The following is an 18971-nucleotide window of genomic DNA, read 5'->3' as shown; positions in this document are numbered from 1 at the left end:
AAATCTAACAGTCTGAAAACAATTATAGAACAAATTCTTCACATGGGAATTTTCTTCCTAGTCCTTATCTGTGAGAAGATGACTTATGCTTTGCATGAAGTTCATAAAACCCAATTATGGAAGAGAAAATTATATTTTTTTAAAAATCCATTAAGCAGAATACAAAGAGCCTTGGAGAATAAGCACAAATGTTACTCTTCTCATTATTCACATAAATGTTCTCATCCTCTTCACCTCAAAATTATCTAATGACACTAGATGTCACATGCTTATTATCACCATAGAAACAAATATTCATTTTAAAATATTTAAATGCATTCTCTTTGTCTATCATTTGCCTGCCGTTTACTGATACAAGGAAAGCGAGGTTTATAGTGTCCATATCGTTCCTCATTTTACACCCATCAGTTGTGTTGCTTTTTTTTCCCTCCCCCAATAAATGAGGTCATCTTTGAGTCTCGTGTCACACAGAAGTCCTTTCTCTAAGTATTTTCATCCATTTTTAGACATCTGATTTAGCTGGCTGAATTTTCTGGCTGGACTCCCAAGCCTCATTCACAGCCAGGGAAGAAAAGCTAATGGGAGTCTAAGTAAAACACTGGGGGTGCCCAGCGCAGGACTCCTCCCTCCCACTGCCTGCACAGGGACAGAGGGACCCCAGGACCCCGCAGCCCCAGCTTCTTGCAGCATCACATCTCCGCATTTCCAGGCAGCAGACACCAGCTCAAAGCCACAGAGTGCGAAGCGCTGGGTGAATAAACTCTCGTGGTTCCAATGTGGTCAAAACGTTTCTGAATCCTGCCCCGGCAGACTCGACACAGCGTAGTTATTGTCTACACTGCTGCAGCTGAGCTGAAGCCCATGGAGACCTGCAGCGCTACCACCACGTAAGCGCAGGGACAGACAGACAGCCGTGCTCCCGTACGCCGAGGGCCGCTGGGGACAGCCTGCGCGGGAGCAGCGCGGGGGCCTCGGTCACCTAAAACTGGATTAAGGCGGGTGTACTCCAAAATGGTCCAAATCTGAAAACGTGTCCAGGGGGAGGAGATCACCATGCTTCACAAAAGGGGTATCATCATGCAATCAGTAATACTCCTAATCTTATTTTAATCTATTTTAATACAGTTTGTTTCTTCTGCCTTCAATGTACTTCTCCAGCATCACCGGCAGCTCAGAGACAACTTCAGCCTGATGTGTTTCCAAAGTAGCCATCCTCGGATTAGAACACACCAACTATTTTCTGAGGAACTAGTTATCCCTTTCCTTATGCACTAGCTCGCAATTTTCAACAGTAAATTTTATTTTCAATTAAGCAAATTTTACTTTCAGTTCTGGTGTGGTCATCTTCTTGGTTTTCTTCTAGCTCCTCACAGCCTGCTCTCGGCTTCACTAAATAGCTTGGTATCACAAATTCCCATGGACTCACCAGTTTTTCCAGCTATTGCTAAACATGCTGAACATGGCAATGCTGTTTCAGAAACAAAACTCACTTGTGCTTTGTATGACTAAAGCATTAATATGTAACTACTCTTCTTCATATATAGAAAGATAAAAACTGATGTGGGGTAATTTTTAACAGTAATATTTTAAGAAAAGGAAGGCTGAAATCACCAGTTTGTTGATCCAGGTAACTCACAGGCTTCTTTCAGCATTTGCATTAGCCTAACCCAATATTAACCTGGTCAATATCACAGGGTTCCTTATTTTGCAGTGCAGACAGCTAGTGAGTGACAAATAAGAACCCTTTTTTTTTTTTTTTTCCTAAATAGAACCCCATTTCACTGAATTCTATGCCAGGGTAGGCTGTGACTGCCCTTAGACTCTGTATCCACTGAAGGAGAAAGGAAGCACCGCAGTTCCACCCGCAGCCGCCCACCGGACACATCACGAGATCAAAACCCTCATTACGAACGACATCTGTCCTCTCCCGGGACGTCTATTCCAAACGGGCGCCCCGGGCCCTGCGGCCCAGGATCCAACTGCCTTTACTTTTTATTTTTCCGCTCGGAACCACCCTCCGCTCCCCAGCTCTCCTCACGCAGGCCGGCCCAGAGTCACCGTCCCGCTGCCGCCGACCGGGGCCTGCCCGCCGCCCCCGGCTCCCCGCCGCTGCCCCCACCCCAACCCACGCCCTGCGTTACAGCGCCCCCGCTGCCAACAGCCCTGCCCGCCCTTCCGCTGCCGACCCCTCCGTCCCCGGCCCTTCCCGGCGGGGCCGGGCAGCGGAGCTGCGGCGGGGCGGGGCGGGGCGGAGCTGAGGCGGGGCGGGGCGGAGCTGAGGCGGGGCGGGGCTGCGGCGGGGCGGGGCTGCAGCGGGGCGGGCCGGAGCTTCGGCGGGGCGGGGCGGAGCTGCGGCGGGGCGGAGCTGCGGCGGGGCGGGGCGGAGCTGCGGCGGGGCGGGGCGGAGCTGCGGCGGGGCGGGGCGGAGCTGAGGCGGGGCGGGGCGGAGCTGCAGCGGGGCGGGGCGGAGCTGAGGCGGGGCGGGGCGGAGCTGCGGCGGGGCGGGGCTGCGGCGGGGCGGGGCTGCGGCGCGCGCTGACGGCCGCCCCCCGCCGACCGGCAGGCGCCGCTCCGGCCGTGGTGGCGCGGCGGCCCCGGCAGGCGGCGCTGTGAGCCCGTCGCCATCGCCGCTCCCGCAGCTCGGCGGCTGCTGCTGCTGGGGGCCGAGCAGGGCCCGGGCGCCGGCGGCGCGGCTTCCCGGGCGCCGGGAAAGGGCCCTGGGCTGGGCCAGGGTGACGGCAGACGGCGGCGCAGCGTCTCAGCGGCGCCATGGGGAAGCGGGACAACCGGGTGGTGAGTAACGTGGGCAGCTCGGCGGGGAGGCGGTGGCCAGGCCGGGATCCGCCACAACCGCGGCGGCACCTCCGGGCGGGCCCCGGCGGGGAAGCTGTGGGGAGCTGGGCGGCCTATGCGGGCCTGTCCGGCCCGCTCCCGTGCTGCGGCCGCCGGGGCGGGGAGAAGGGGCCGCCGCCCCTCGGCGGGGGAGCGGCGGGGCGCCGAGCGGCCGGGCCTGCGCCGCGGCGGGCGGGAGGCACTGGAGCGCGGCCGGCGGGTTCCGCGGCGGCCCATCTGCGGGACCGGCCGACCTCCAGGCCCCGCGCCGCCGGAGAACAAAGGCGGCCGAGCCCTGCGGAGCCGGCGGTCGCCCGGGGAGCGGGGCCGGGGCTGCTGGCGGCCCCGTGCGGGGCGTCCGTGCGCGGGCGGGCACCTGCCCCCGGTTCTCCCGAACAGCCCCTGATTGTCTTGTCAAGTCTGTCAGCCGTCGTGACTGACGCCTGCTTTGTGATCCGCTCAGTGCCGATGATTAAGATGCGGGCCTGGTCCTGACGAAAACACCATGTACCCAGTGGGAGTTGCAGCATTTGCTGAAGCAGCTCGGTTTGTCGCTAAGCCGTATTTCCTTAAACTTGGCGTTCAGCTGTACCGAGCTTTATGCAGCGCTCGGCTAACCTCGGGAACGGGGGTTAGAGGCCAAAAACGTGCTTTTAACCACCTGACTGTGGAGCCTAATTTTGTACTGTTACCGCGTTCATCTCTCCTTATATTTTTCTTTAAACTTTTTCATACCAGTCAGCCATTCACCTTATGCTCATGTTTCATTTAGGCATTGTAAATTTACAATTCCTGAGTTTTATGATTAAAAACAAGTCATAAGACTTTTACCTTTTTTTTTTCCCCTTTCTTACTTTCTGGTATATGCTAAGAGTTTGTATTCAGATCCATTCCAGGAAATGTCTTTGTTTACCTTGGTGAAATAATATGTAATAGACATGGTGGACATACACATTACACAAACAGATGGCTAAGTGCCCTTGTTTACTTTTTGAGGCATACTGAGCAAGAGCTGGTGGTGTTGAACTGCAAGACCCAGCCTATGCATGAAATGTGTTGCCCTTTTGTAATGTTTTTGTGTGTACTTGAGTGTCTATTTATTCTTAATTTTCTTCTGATAGGACAGTGAGGAGCATGCACCTACCAATGCCCACAAATCTTTATATTCCTATATAAGGTTCATTATGCCATGACGGCTGTTAGTAAAGACAAATTACAATTGCTTGTCCTCTATGATTGTAGAACTTTCCACCTGTTACTTCTTTCCCATGTCCTTTCTTAAATACATCGTCGTTTTAACTATTTGGAGATGGAAAATATTTTTTTTTTCCACGTCTGCAGGATACTTGCAAAGCAGTAACTGCATTGCTTGCCCAGAGAACCCCAGCTGACTGAATTCGTGCTTTTCATGAGCATGAAAGCCATACAATGAATACCTTTCAATAACTGCTTGAGCAACTGCCAAAAGAAGAAAACAAATGTGCAGACAAGCGCTTCCTTTATTGAGAGTGCATTTCTGTGCTCTCTCTGGCTAGCAACATGCATTTTGGCAAAGTAGTGTAAATACTTCTAAGAAATGTTTATTGACAAATTAATTCTTCATAAATAAATGTGTTTGAATTTATAAGAACGTGTTTTAAGACATAAATTTCCTAATTGTGGAATATGGAGCAATATTATGTGCTTGCTGCCAGGAAGTTAAAGCCACTGAATGGAGGAAGCTTCTTAACTAGTTATCTGGGTTCTGTGTGAGGAAGTAGAAAATTAACATTTAACAGTTGTAGCCTCTTCTGCAGGTTAGAGAGTTTTGTTGGGGAGCAGCGGGGTGTTCATTTCAGGTTAGCTCAGGTTAAAAAGTAACTAATTTTTATTTAAGAGCAGCAAGAAACCTTGGTTTTGGGAATAATAATTATGTAAGAAGCTTGAGCTTTCATATATAAATTCTTGAATGGTAACCAAAAAGAATTGACTCACTTTGCTCACTGGAGTAAGCCAAGTCATGAAATATATTCCTGTTGTCTTCTCTAGTGGATCTAGTACATTGAAACTAACTGTGTTTAATTAAAACTGTTCAAATACTGCCATCCTGCATTGCTGAAGGAACTTCTCTTCCACTCAAAGCTGAATTCAAATGCAAAATTTTTGCTCATTTGTAGATTTGTAATACAATAAAATGCTAGAATTAATAATGTGAATATGTATCTTTAAGTGCTATAACTACTTGAGCATATGCGTCCACCTGGCTACAAAAGAAGGTGCCAAGCTGAGATTAAACTAGTTAAATTGTCATACCACAGCATTTATTTGCCTGTGTCAGTTAGCCTTTTTGTGTGAATTAAAGCAGCAAAACAAAGCCCCAAGAAATGGCAGCAAATGTCACCCTTAGAGTTGCAAAGTCAGCTTGAGGCAAAGTGGTCCACCTGAAAGAGTCCTCCGATTGCTTCAGTGTGGTCCACCTGATGGACCGTGGGGTGTGCTTCCCTCCGGACCGCTGATCCTTCCCAGGCAGAGCTCGCAGTCCCTCTTCGGGACTAAATGTAGCTTGAGGGCTGGAGGCCACCAGCCTGCCCACAGCCCAGCCCAAAAACCCAGCGGTGCTGCAGCCACTGCTGCTGTGGTGGTAGGGATGGAGGGAGGGCAGCACCTGCTGCTCTTGGCCTGATAATAAGCAGCCTTGGAGATGTAAGAGCTACTCATATGATCAAATCTTTACTTTGAATCTATGAAATCTTGTATCTCAGATTGGGCAACCAAAACCCAAGAATGGTGCATGTTATGTTATACAAGTTATGCAAAAGTAAATTGTGAAGTGTTGGGATGACATAGTGATAAAAGCCCATGAGGTACGGGGGTACATGTACCTCGCTTTCGGATGAGCCAAATGTTATTGGCGCTTAAAAAAATTGAGGAATTGTTTGCTAGTTTAGAGTTTTTCCATTAAGTGCTATTACATATTTAAAGTGAATATGAAGAGGATGCGTGGGTTTGAAAGATGGAATACTTCATAACATTGGGGCTTAGAGGGTTTTGTAGGTTTTTTTCCTCCTTAAAATAGCTTGAAGTCACAGAATTTTAATACATGCATAATTGTAGCTGAGCACCACTGCTTGCTTGTTTTGGTGTTACAGCAAGAAACTTCATGCAGAATTTGTTGAATCTGCTATCATCAATTTTGAGCAGAACTTAAAAGGCATAGGATCAGTTGTCCCAGAGAGTAAGAGCTGAAATTTAATTAGGTTTTCCTTATCCCAAGGAAAAATATTTCAGCAATTGTGATACTGTACTCAGTTTGCAAAGCTGAGGGGAATCATTGTAAGGAACCTGGTCTCCTTGTGGATGAGTTCTTTCTGCCACAGTATAACTCAGATTGAAAGCAACTCACCTGAGTCTTTCTGCCAGACTGAATAAACTTGGTTTAGTTAAATATTTTCTATTTTTAGAAATAAGTCAGAATTATTTTTCAGTGAGTGAGAAAAAGCTTCTGTGAAGAACAAAAAGGACAGATTTTGGTATCATAGTTCAGCTGATTAATTTTATATTTCTTGTTTCATATTCAAGGCTTATATGAATCCCATAGCTATGGCCAGGGCACGAGGTCCTGCCCAAACTTCGGGACCAACAATACAAGACTACTTGAACAGGCCAAGACCAACATGGTAAGTGGCAATATTTGCCTGCCCTTGTGACTTTTTGAGTGAAAGATTTGTTTCCTTTTACTAAAATGACACTGGTACTTACCTCCTCCCCAGAATACCCAGTAATACACTTTGAAAGATTCCTTGTCTCTGGCCAAGGTATTCTCTTCTATATATGTATTCAGTCTCCTCTTTTAAAAGCAATAGTATTTCATTTTGAAATGCATATTTGTCATTTGTCTTTAAATATTTTGGTAACAGTTTCTCAGAAGAGGAAAACGTTGGTCATTTTAGCTATCTCACAAATCCTAATACCTGAAGCCTGCAGATATATGCGATTTTTAAACAAAGTAATCTCTGGAAAAATATTTTGCTAGTATATTCTTAGAACACAGTTTACCCTACTGAAGAAAATAATCACTTTGAGATATTATCAACAACTTACCTTACATTCAGTGCATTTTGCCTCCTCTTCTAAGATGTTAGAGAACGATTTATCTCATTGCAAAGGTAGCTTTAGATCTTTCAGAGGGATTTAGCTACTGTACTTAAGTTATTAGGGTTAGGTTACCATATGGATAACATCTAAGATGCTTTCATTCTTCCTTCTGTTGGAAGTTCAGCCAAAGCTAAACCTCAAAAAACCCTACAAAAAGTTAGACGCTGAAGAAAGCATTTTTAATTGTGATCTATCATCCTTTTTATGTAGGGAAGAAGTGAAAGAGCAACTAGAAAAGAAAAAGAAAGGATCCAAGGCTTTGGCTGAGTTTGAAGAAAAGATGAACGAGGTTGGTAATGTTATTAGTATGTTAATACTTGATTCTTCTTCTCTTATATGCTACTTTTCCACCATTATCTTTAACGGCACTAGGTACCCATAATAGTTCACCCAAGCTTTTAATGAGTAAATGTTTTGTTTCATTTATATCGGAAGTTAAGGCTACCACCTTAACCAATGAAGAGCTACTCTCTGTTCAGAGAAACACTATATAAAAAGTTTTGAAAATTGCTGCTGAATTAAACTTGAACTTTTCATAAATGTCAATATAGTTATACAAATGCTTATTTTTATGTTAATAAATGGAACTTGTGCATTTGCCGGTATGATAAATCAAAGTCTGTTGTGCTAATTGTGACTTGTTTAAGGTCACACAATCCAAATATATTGAAAAGAGGTGTATTACTGGAAACAGATGTCTTTGGCAAGGAATGTACATGTAACATTAATGCAAGAGAAGGCACAAAGAATGGCCTTCAATATACGGATAGGAAATACAGATAGGAGAACACTTCTTTCTCATCCTAAGCTGATTACATTCCATGCTGGTTCCCTGGTAGAAGTGCAGCTGTTCTGATGCTTGTGTGCAGTGCCGACGGGAGATCAGCACAATATAAGAAAGTTTCACATATAACTCCTGTTGTATACATGAAAGAAATTAGTATACAACGAATTTCGCTGTTCCTGTTCCTTCTTGCGTTCTGGTATCTTGGGATAAGCTTCAAGCAGTAGTCTTCATTATTGTGTGTGAGTTTCTGGTTGAAGTAGATTATGTTCCTCTTCTACTATTGGAAGGACACAGCACCTCTGCTTTTGCTGTACCTCTTGCCTAAGAAGTTATACCAGTATTTGGAGGGTCATGGGGTGCTGTTCTGAGAGGATCAGTTGTTCTGTGCTCTGTGGGGTTTAGCTTGGTGGTTTTGGTTTAGTATTTTATCCTATTCTTTTCCTGCTTTTATCTTTGCTTTATTGTGAAATAATTGAAACTGGCATGAATAGAAGATAACGGCCTTTCATTATGGCAGAAGGGTAGGAAGGGATGCAGGGCATCATGAAACGGCTATGCATTCTTCCTAAAGCTCCTAAGAACAAATCTCAGAGTGGTTGAAAAGATTTTAAGTCTCTGAATGACATGCCATCTCTCCTGTTTTACTGATCTTGTGCTTTTTTGTTTGAAGTGTAACACTAGCACAATCTTAAAGCAATTTAAAGAGAACACCTGCCTAATAAAGCACAGGCTGTTGTTAGAGACCCCTCAGGTAGCTCTGGGTAGCTGATACGTCAGAGTGTACAACCCACCGCAATACTGTGTAGATACTGTAATGCCTTGGTCCATGGAAGCACATGACGCCCAGTGCTGTGGCCTGGCTAACCTGCCATGTCTCTCGGGGCACTGTTGAGCTGATTCACAGTATGCTGACTCAGGGATCTGTGTATCACATTGCATTGCACTGCACAGGTGTAATCTTGCTTAATTCCTGGTATTTCTGTCCCTTCCGCACAATATGTGGATTATCGTTGGTTTCCAGTGCAATACCAGTACAGCTTCGTTGTGAGGAAAGGGAGAATCAGAATAATAATAATAAAGAGAGGAGCACATGATGTGCCTGACATGGGAAGCAGGAATAGCACAGGATGAAGCTAGCAGCCTTTCAGTGTAATGGAGACACCTTGGACATTACAGAGCTCTTGAAAGGGGGATTTTAGGTAGACCTAGAGACCTTGTGAGGGGTTGAAATGGAGGAATAAGAGGAGACTTCTATCCATGCAGTGTGCTTGATCTAACAAAAATAATAGCATTTCTATGAAGATGTTTATAATAATTTAATATTCTAATAATTGTTGACACTGGCAAGGCCCAAAACAGACACTGGAGACATGCAAACATTAAGAAGGGCCAGGAGAATTTGTCTTGAGGTTTTGTTTCAGGTGATTTTAAAACTAAGACAAAATAGCAAATTTTCTGGTAGGGTGCCTTGGCTTGCTAAAGTGCTCAAGCAAGAACACTGTGATACAAAACCAAAAATACCATAATTGATGACTTTCAAGATAAATGACAATCTCTTAAATGCAAATAACTTGAACACTAAAGTGTGAACTAACATGGTATTTCAATGAATATTAATCGTCTGTGAAAACAAATGCATTGTAGCATTGGTTAATATTATATGTTGTTTATTTTCTGTGGGTTTTGTGAAAACTATAATGTCAGGTAGAGGACAGCAAAAAAGCTGTTTGGAAATGACACTCACGTCACTGTTTTTGTTTGGTTTTGTTTTCAGAATTGGAGGAAAGAACTGGAAAAACACAGGGAGAAATTACTCAGTGGAAATGAGAGTTCCTCCAAAAAGAAAGAGGTAAGTTATTTTCAATTTCATACAATCCGTGTTTGGAACTGGATTTATTATCGATGCTACCAGTACAAAATATTGTAAATATGTTTTAAAAGCCAGCATCAAAGTGCATAAACCTAAATGCATGAGGAAAGAACATGATGCCAAAGTAACGTTTGTTTTATTCTATTTTTAAGAAAAAGAAAAAGGAAAAGAAGAAATCTAATAGGGTGAGCAAAATTTTCATTTTTCTGAGCTTTTTTGCTCTGAGGTTATTCTTATGTGTCATTTAAGTTTGCTTAGAAAGAGAAAGTATAACTAATTTTGAATTTAGCTATTAAACTGACTGGGTTTTTTTTAGTTGAGAGAGGCGGCTTACATGCTACGCAAGGAGAATTTTACTTGTGCTTCAAGTGGGGTAAAGAGCATAAAATATATATTATTAAATGAAAAATGTTGGAAGTCACTTTTTACAGTTTTAATTAAGAAAAACTATGTAAGACCAGCTTCTTGGAAGTAAAATTTCATTGATAATATTTTGTAAATGAAGAGAGTGTTTGGATGGACTTTTGACTATTTGCCAGACAAAATGCTGCATCTCACAAGCTTCACTTTTTGTTGTGTTTGGTCAAGTTGTCTTCATCTTCCTCTTCTTCATCAAGCTCTGATTCTTCCAGCAGTTCTTCTGACTCAGAAGATGAGGTAAGAACTAACTTACTAGAATCTAACGTGTTTTGTTCATGAGGCTTAGTTAACATAGATTTTGGTAACACATTTTGGAATATCGTTTGAGGGCTGGGTTTGCATAAAACTATTTAATTGTTAGTTATTTGGTACATATAACAAAGTTGTGAATTTTGGGTATATATGTGTCCAAGAATTTCTTTATGAATGCTATTAATTTTGGCCGACTGGCTTGTAAACTGGATCCATTTCTGTTTTAACATTGAATTGTATGCTTTTTCAATAGAATCCCTCATCTAATCATAAAAATGCAAAAATACCATATTTACTTTTTAGCAAAAGTCTTTGCTGCAGATAATCAGATTCTACAGCGCACATCTAAATAATAAAGAGAATCTTGACGACCTGGATTTTTACTGCTTTATGTTTTTTTAATGCAGAAGAGTTACGAAGGTCTTCCACTAAAAAAATCAATTGTAGTATACTTGATTCCTCAAGAGAACATGATAACATGTAGGAATTTGGTGTTCCCTATTATTTACATTCAATGTAGGTCTTTAATCGTAGTGAGAATAAATTCAGGGTTGTGTTTTTCCTTTTTCCTACAATATTTGTGGATAGGATAAAAAACAAGGGAAGAAAAGAAAGAAAAAGAAGTATCGGTCCTCACGGAAATCTTCAGCAAGCTCAACTTCTGAATCTGAGTCAGACAGCAAGGTAAATACGCGCTACCCTTGGCAAGTTTTCTTCATCTGTGTTATAAAGACAAAAGCGTTTCTGACTTTGGTATATCAATATTCCTTAATCTTCCAAATTTAAAGCCATGCATTCTTATTGTAGCTGACCTGCACTTGTATGTTCCAGATTTAATTAGGAATCTACCTCCACTGGCCACAATGCCTCGCAGAAATAATGTGATGTTTAGAAAATGAACATGCTTTCTTGCAGCAGTTGTTAGCTATTTTTCTGAATTCAGACACATGGAGCTTTTGTGCTGCTCAAAAGTTTAGTTTAAATACTACATTAACACTTAAAAAAATAAAACATTATGTGAAATTCTTGTGATTATGCTATTTAATTGAACACCCTCTGTGAAAATACAGATATTGCAGGATATCAGTGGCCAGAATATTGCCCTTCTAAATATCCGTGGACAGAGTAGTTTCCTGTTGGAGAATGGAGCCTTTCCCAAATGCATATTAAATAGAGGGTGTCTTTTTACTTTACATTGCTCTATTTTCAGAGCATACACAGGTTTACTCAATGAACAAAAACGTGGAGATATATGAGCCAATTTGTTCTTTTGTGTTAGCGTTTATCCTGTGTTACAGTGGATAGTAACTGTACTTCTTGCCTGAATATTAATAATACAGTGAGTTGTTAAGAATCTGTGTGTAGATTTTATTACAGGCTTTCACTGAAATACCTAATTCAGTGTGGTATAAACAGTGATGAATCACTGTCTGCACACACCTATGAATTTGTGCTAGTAAGAGTTTGAAAACTTTTGCTACATGAACGAACACAGAGATACCCTTAACTGCTGAAACTGGAAGGCAGAAAACTCCATGGAAATATCTGCTTAACCCCACTGCCTGATCAGCAGAGATGGGCGTGGGGAGAAAATAAAGACTCCAGACTGTTACATGTCAGACATATATTCTATGTCTAGTGATAGCTGATATCCTTTCCAGAGGATCTCTACATGTACTGCAAATGTGCCATTGCCTGATTCCATCCAGACCTCTTCACACTACTGGTTCAGAACATTAGTAGCCTCATCCAAATTATGGCTTTTTCATATTTTTTCCTGCAAGATAGAAAGAACAACTTTGAAGAATGACCTTCAATAGACAGAAAGAGACAATGAGTCAGACTGCTTTGGGGATTTCTGCTTTTTTCCTGAGATGATTTTGTCATAGTTTATGTTTTTCTTTCTATTTAGGACAGCACAAAAAAGAAAAGGTCAAAGGAAGATTATGAAAAAGAGAAGGTATTTTAACTCTTGAAATACTTAAATGAGAACTGCATTTTACATACATAATGGAGTTTGTGGGTTTTTTTTAATATCGTATACCTTAATTTAGACCTATGGAAATTTTCCGTCCAAAACTACACAGTCAAAAGGTATTCAGTACCCCCAATTTGAGGTTGACTTTTAGTTGGGTTCAGCTCCTGTTTTAGTAGTTGTTGTTAGTGGAAATTGCTGGATCTGTTTTTGTAGTGAAGGTAAATGACGAAAGTTATCTAATGGACTGTAGCAGATCAGCTCAATTCTAATTATTTTGGGTTTTATCTTGAGCAGTCATATTGAGCTAAAAATACATGCGGTATGCCTGATAGGATACTGCCTTGTTGCTGTAAATTGAGGAAGATCAAGCAGAGGATATATTTATCTAAGCGTAGTTATAATTATAGATATTGTACTTAGGACAGCTTTGAAAAATTCCAGAGAAAAATGTATTCGTTTAGGAAAAACTACCCTATTCTGTCTTTGCTTTGAGTATGAAAACCCTCTCTCCTTCCCATCACCTCACCATTTTGTACACATCTGAGGACTTTCTTCCTTCTGTTATGTTAAATGCAAATAATCTTAATTATTTCTACCCTGTGTGTAAACTAACAGTGCTTTCAGAGTCCACCCTAGTCTTTCTCTCCAGTTACCTCTCTCACCAGATCAGCCTCTACTACTCCAGTAAACAGTATTGACTTTGATGTACAAATTCTCTATGCATAAGGCAAATACGTTGATTTTTTTATATATATATTTTTATATATATATATATTTTATATATTTTTTTTAATATATAATATATATTTTTTTTTTTTCTTTTTCCTCCTTGGTCCTGCTTCCATTTCACAGTTTCCATTTCCTACCAACTCCTTTTAACTTTGAGTAGCTCCTCTTCAATGACAAGTGCCTACTATAGCCCCTTACTCTTGATCAGGCTGTAATGCTACTTTCACACATCTTCCAAAAGCAAAGGGCATTTGGGGACTGGAGGTCTTCCCCTACCTGTCTCTCCAATGGGTTGCATCATGTGTACTTCTCATGAGTACTTCTGGGAAAGGATTGAGTTACCTGTGATAGACTAAATAGCACAGCTGAGATGTGTGATCCCACCTTGCAAAAACATGATTAGCAAGAATTTTTTCAGTTTTCTGCCTTAGAAATTTAATGGAAGAAAGTAGCTTCAGTCTTAGGAACACCTTGCCTGATCCAGAGTAAAGCGGGAAGTGGGGTGGGGGAAAGGAGCTCATCAAAAAGATCTTGTACAACATCAATATTTAAAAAATAATTTTTAAAAGAGACTGTCCTTTTAAATATACTGAGATTCTGTATAAAGTGTTGAAGTGCAGCTGGCAGGTGCAGCTTGTCCTGGTTGGACACAAATACAGAGGGAGCTTTTTCTTTTAATTTCACCAACACAGCAAGAGTCTGAAGCTGCAGTGTTTAAATGTGTATATTGAGACATCTCCATTTACTCAGTAGTATTTAAAAGTGGTGAAACATTTTATTTTTTTATTCCTTCATGTGTTATTATTTACATTCAAATGAGACTACATTGTAGTATTATTCCTCCCACTTTCAGAAGGCTGCTGTATCTTGGTAACAAGAGAAAGGAATATACAGAAAAATATTTCCACTAAAAGCATTTTAACAATTGGTGGGGTAATTTGTTGATGATGAATAATTAGTTTAATGTCAACAATATTTAAAAATATTTCACAACTTTAAAATAATATTTTAATCTAAGTTTTAAACAGGAGTTTTGTAAAGTTTGAAAAGTCTTACTTTACTCACAAGTATATTACTTTGTGCAGGAAGGCAAAAATCACCACAGGAAAAGGAAGAAAGCCGATCGTGGTGATGGACCTTTATCATCAGAATCCTTATCGGAATCGGATCAGACAGAGGAGGTCTGTGTGAAACCTCAGTTTCAGGTGTTATAATGTTTTTTACCTTACTGATTTGTGTGAGTGAATGAACAAACTAGCTTAGATTGAATACATTGTTGAAACTGTTCTGCTGTGTAGAGTTGAATTTAAAGGGTGTAGCATACTCAAAGTTGTTTGTATCTTTCTCTTTAATAAAAAAATTTAATAAGAATTGGTTAGTATAGCTCCTATCTCCTACAAATAATTTTGAATTCATGAAAATTTTCAACTTTTTGTGGATATTTTAGAGCTCAATGAAATGAAGGTAAGTGACTGGTGTGGTGTCCTTCACAAGATTTCTCTCTGATGTTTGTGAATAGATAGGAGGCAGATCTCAAGATGACTAAAATTTTTTGGCTCCCTTTTCCAGTCAATTAAAAAAATTTGGATGTAATAATTTTACTCTTGTATAAATCTGCTTTGAGGATTTGTATTCTTGGAGGATTACAAAGTTTGGGAAGGTTCCAAAGCATTGTATTTTTTCATTAAGAATTTTTACCACATTATTAGCTTAGTAATTTTGTATCTCTGCTGTTTCTTGTTTTGCTGTGTATTAAAAGCAGAGTGTGTTCTCAAATCAGATGTTTATAGGATGATGCGTATTCTAGAATATAACACAGATAACCAGTGCTTCTTCCTGCGTTATTGTTCAGTATGTTCTGCTGCTGTTGTGCCATTCATTTATACGCAACAAAAGCTCAAACTTTTGTCTGAAACAGCATTTCAAATGCTGCTCTCCCATTTCATTTGATTTAACTATTTTTTTCTAGGTGCAAGCAAAAAAGAAGAAAAACAATGAGGAAAAAGAGAAAACAGCAAGTATCCTTTTTACTTATACTGTAGTTTTAAGATATGAATATTATGTACTTGGTTAGTTTCCAATTTCACATTTTTCAGTAATACAAATGTTTTATAGCAAGTCTACTGTCGCGTGAATCCAAATTAACAATTTCTCTATCTGCTGAAGTCACTTTTTCAGTTTCAGGAAGAATTTGTCACTGTAGATTTTTGTCGCTATATAGATTTATATGATTTGAGATTTGTGTAAGTTTAATACTTATTGTAGCATATATTTTACTCTGTGTCAACGCACTAGAACTACTGATACCTATACAGTAGCGGGTAAGGTGACAGTTTGGCAGACAGACATCATCAGTGCTGTTCCTTTGTTAGTGTTGTGAATAATTCTTCCTCGGTAAGGCCCCTCTACCACACCATGAAAAGAGCCTTAGGACATCATCGCTGCAACATGTGCACTAATATAATTCTTCCCTCAACCACGTCAAAAGCTGTCAGCAATCTGTTACTTTTCTCAATTTTGTTGATTGGCTTCTGTTGGTAAAAGTGAGAGGAAGGTTCAGCAGTGATTGATACAGAGCTCAGATTCATCAGGTGTACCTGAGGCGCCTCAGTTAGGAGCACAGTGATCAGAGATCCTAAATGCCCACTCGAAGATGCCTGTGTATCTTCTTCCTCCCCTGTCAGCAGCAGTGTTCCTAATTAGACATCTGAGTTGTCTAGATGAGTTAGGGTGAAGGGAAGGCTCATATTAGTCACCTAAAAATGCCAGGATGGGAATATCAGTGATACTCAGTACTCATTTTCCATGGACTTTGTTTTTTCACAATCCTATAAGCTGTTTGCCATAACATTTCTAGTGACTGTGCGGTTTTTTTCTTAGAAGAATTGTGTGTATGAGTAATACGTATAAACAAAGCTTTTATACCAGGACTGTTTTGTTTACGTAATGTCACACCTATTCAAGAATTCCATACAAAATTCTGCTTGCAAAAAGGCAAGATTTTACCTCTCAGCATCTGTATTACAATAATGAGGTTAAAAATTTCAGGACTGAATCCAATAGGGTTACTCGAGTGTGTTCATATTTACAATTGAAATAATAATTGTTTTTTTGAAAAAACAAAGTGCAAGTGCTGGAGAATCTAGCCAAGTGTAGTTGAACTACTTAATTTTGCACAGTAAAAACAAGCATTTACTTTTAAATATGTAAACACCCTAGTTACTCTCAAATACATAAGATGTCACTGCTTGTCAAAGGACTTCCTTATTGCTTTCTCAGAAATCTGTAAAGCACTGAAAATCATTTAAAATATTAGAAAATGTACTAGTGACAGTAGTGAGAGGTGTGAAATAGGCAGACCATGATGGAGATAAATTGAATGCTACTCATAATAATGCAAACTACTGTGTAAAATATGAATTCTCTTTTTGTGATTTCTCAATAAGCTTTTATAGAAATCTCTTTGAAATGTCTTTGTAAAAGATATCCTTTCTGTGCTCTCATTTGGCATTAGCAGAATTTAATAGGTGGCAATTTTATCATACAATAACTTCCATTTAATTTTATTATTTTTTTTAGGATAAAACAAAAAAGAGAAAGAAGCACAAGAAACATGGTAAAAAGAAGAAAAAGAAGATCGCTGGCTCAAATTCGGATTCGGAATGATATTTAAAAAAACCACAAGACTATCAACAGAAGTGCAATGACTAAAGGAAACTTAAACTGTGAAATGACAGCAAACTTGTACCAAACTGCATGAGTTTTCCTGTGTTTTAGAAATACTCCTAATCTTTCAGTAGCCAGCCAGATGCAGCTGTGCTGGAGAAGACCATTGTTATTGCCTGCTGCTTAATACATGGGGTACAACTTTTGTAAAATTCCAGTAAGCAGTGTTAGATGTTTGAAACAGTATGAGATGGTAGTCCAGCTGAGGTGTAAAATACTGGAAAATGAGAGTTAAAACTTTTTAGATAGTAAAAGTAGTCTTTTAAGGCATTAGTAATAGTCTTTATTTGTAAATCAGGACAAATAAAATCCCGAGTTCATCCTGCAGCTTAATATTATACATAAACTATTACAAGCTGGTGTCTGCTAATGGCTTTTACAAAATGGGAAATTACTGATAACATTTAAAATGCTGCCTTTGTAGAAATGTTTATCACCTGCCCGATTACTGTCTCCATGCTTATGAGAAAGGGAATGCTACCATTTTGGCTGGCTGAATAGGGTGCCTTTGCCTTTGATTCTTGCAAATCTCTGCTGGTTTGAATCCACGTAGCCTCTCTCATTCTGGGGAAGCCAGAGCTATTGTCAACAGACGTTTTCTGAATAAGCAGTTCAGGGCTTCTCAGCATGTGCTTCTGCATTAAGCAAGAGCAATGACATTTTACAGTATAACTGACACTCAAAACCTGACGATTTTACCTCCGCTTCTTTGCGATAGTGATAGATCTTTGCTAGTAAATATGCATATTTCATTTAATGTAATTCTGGTTTAGTTGAACACTTCTTACAAACACTGGTAGCTTTCTTTGCATTATCTTTAAAATTGTTTTGCATGACTTGTACCATTTTTAAATTAACAAAATGCAGGTAATAATTTGTTGTAACCAGTTCTATGAAATATGATCCACATGCAGAGTTTCATGTATGTATTTAGTTACTCTAATAGTTAAGTTCATTGCTGTGTTTAAGTGCACACTTGCTGAAGATATTTAGCATGTAAAAAGCAGGGTTTTGATACCTTAACAGCTTCATATTGAAGCTGATTTTACTCTAAGCAAGTTCAGTGGCAGATCTGTTATGTGATGTGTCTTGTTAGATTAAAAAACCTACTGCCAGAATCTCATTAAAGATACTGTTTAAACAGTTTGTATTTATATTTTTGTACTTGAGGGCTACAGAATGTTGACCTAAATCATAATGCTGTTTTACTTTACATTAGTTGCTTTAGAAATGGAACAAAGCTTTTATAAATTAAATGTGCACACAAGAAAACACAAGCAACCATTCAATGTTAGTTTTCTGTGAAATTCTCATTATCACATTATCATCTTCCATTGAAGTTCGCATTGCTGTGCCTCCTTATTAGCCTTTAACAGCTGCCTGTCCACCCCGCTGGTCCACTCTAGATTGTACTCTTGAGCTGCCCCTTTTTTTGTTGCACAGGTGCCAGCTTCTAACTAACCTCTGTTGCATACAGATACTTCAGACATCCCAATGCCAGGAATTTCAAGACCTTTGTTGAGACCTTGATTATTAGTCTGCAAACCGTAACTAAAATCTGGGAGAGAAGTATTGCCATTCTACTGAGTTTTTCAAATGAAGTTCTTGGGAAAGTAAAACCATTGTCTTGCAGCAATGTCCCTCTAAACCCTAGTAAGAATATTTTGATCAAATATTTTTTACCGTTGGGCTTGATGTTAGTAATTCTACAAACAGTTTTGTCAATGAGGTTAAAATAAAGGCAAGATGCAGTGAACAGTAGGGGTTTGGGGTTTGTGTTTGGTTTTGTTGGGATTGTTTTTAAGTTGTGGTGTTGCAGTTTTGGTAAAAAAACTTGTAATGAACTGTAGCATAAATGATCTGTCCTGTGTGATACCTTATTTGACTTTTACACAACTACCTGCAACAGAAAGAAATAAAAATGGAAACGAGAGCCCCAGTCTTCCAAATACGTAAGCTGGTATGTTGTTTTAATTGTCTGAATATAACTCTTTTTTTCTGCTCAGCTGTGTGACTCCAGCGCTGCTGTCGTGCTTTGGAAGTGCTGCAGCTGCCCAAGGGGCTTACGGGCTTCGCCAGTTCACACAAAGCTGTTTCAGCACTGACAGTGAAATGTTCCTTTTTCCAGTATGTTAACAAATATCTTGCGGCTCTTCTGGCATCCCCTTTTTCCTGAAGGAAAAGTCTGGTCACAACCCTTTGGCTTTCCCGGTTTGTGCACGGCGAGTACGTGAAAAGGTGAC

General features: G+C 40.3%; 1 protein-coding gene across 1 annotated transcript; it reads left to right on the top strand.

Moving 5' to 3' along the window:
• The first annotated feature begins 2548 nt into the window (after positions 1–2548).
• FAM133B (family with sequence similarity 133 member B) lies at positions 2549–18679 on the top strand. Its single transcript, XM_065628803.1, has 11 exons — positions 2549–2793; positions 6391–6488; positions 7177–7255; positions 9528–9602; positions 9776–9808; positions 10212–10280; positions 10884–10979; positions 12208–12255; positions 14088–14183; positions 14972–15016; positions 16582–18679. The coding sequence occupies exons 1-11, from the start codon at positions 2770–2772 to the stop codon at positions 16666–16668; spliced, it is 750 nt and encodes a 249-aa protein (XP_065484875.1). The 5' UTR covers positions 2549–2769; the 3' UTR covers positions 16669–18679.
• Positions 18680–18971: the final 292 nt, after the last annotated feature.

This window comes from Caloenas nicobarica, chromosome 2 (genome assembly GCF_036013445.1).
Source record: "Caloenas nicobarica isolate bCalNic1 chromosome 2, bCalNic1.hap1, whole genome shotgun sequence".
Taxonomy (NCBI): domain Eukaryota; kingdom Metazoa; phylum Chordata; class Aves; order Columbiformes; family Columbidae; genus Caloenas; species Caloenas nicobarica.
The sequence above is the reverse complement of the archived record's forward strand: the minus strand, read 5'-3'. Positions and strand labels throughout refer to the sequence as shown.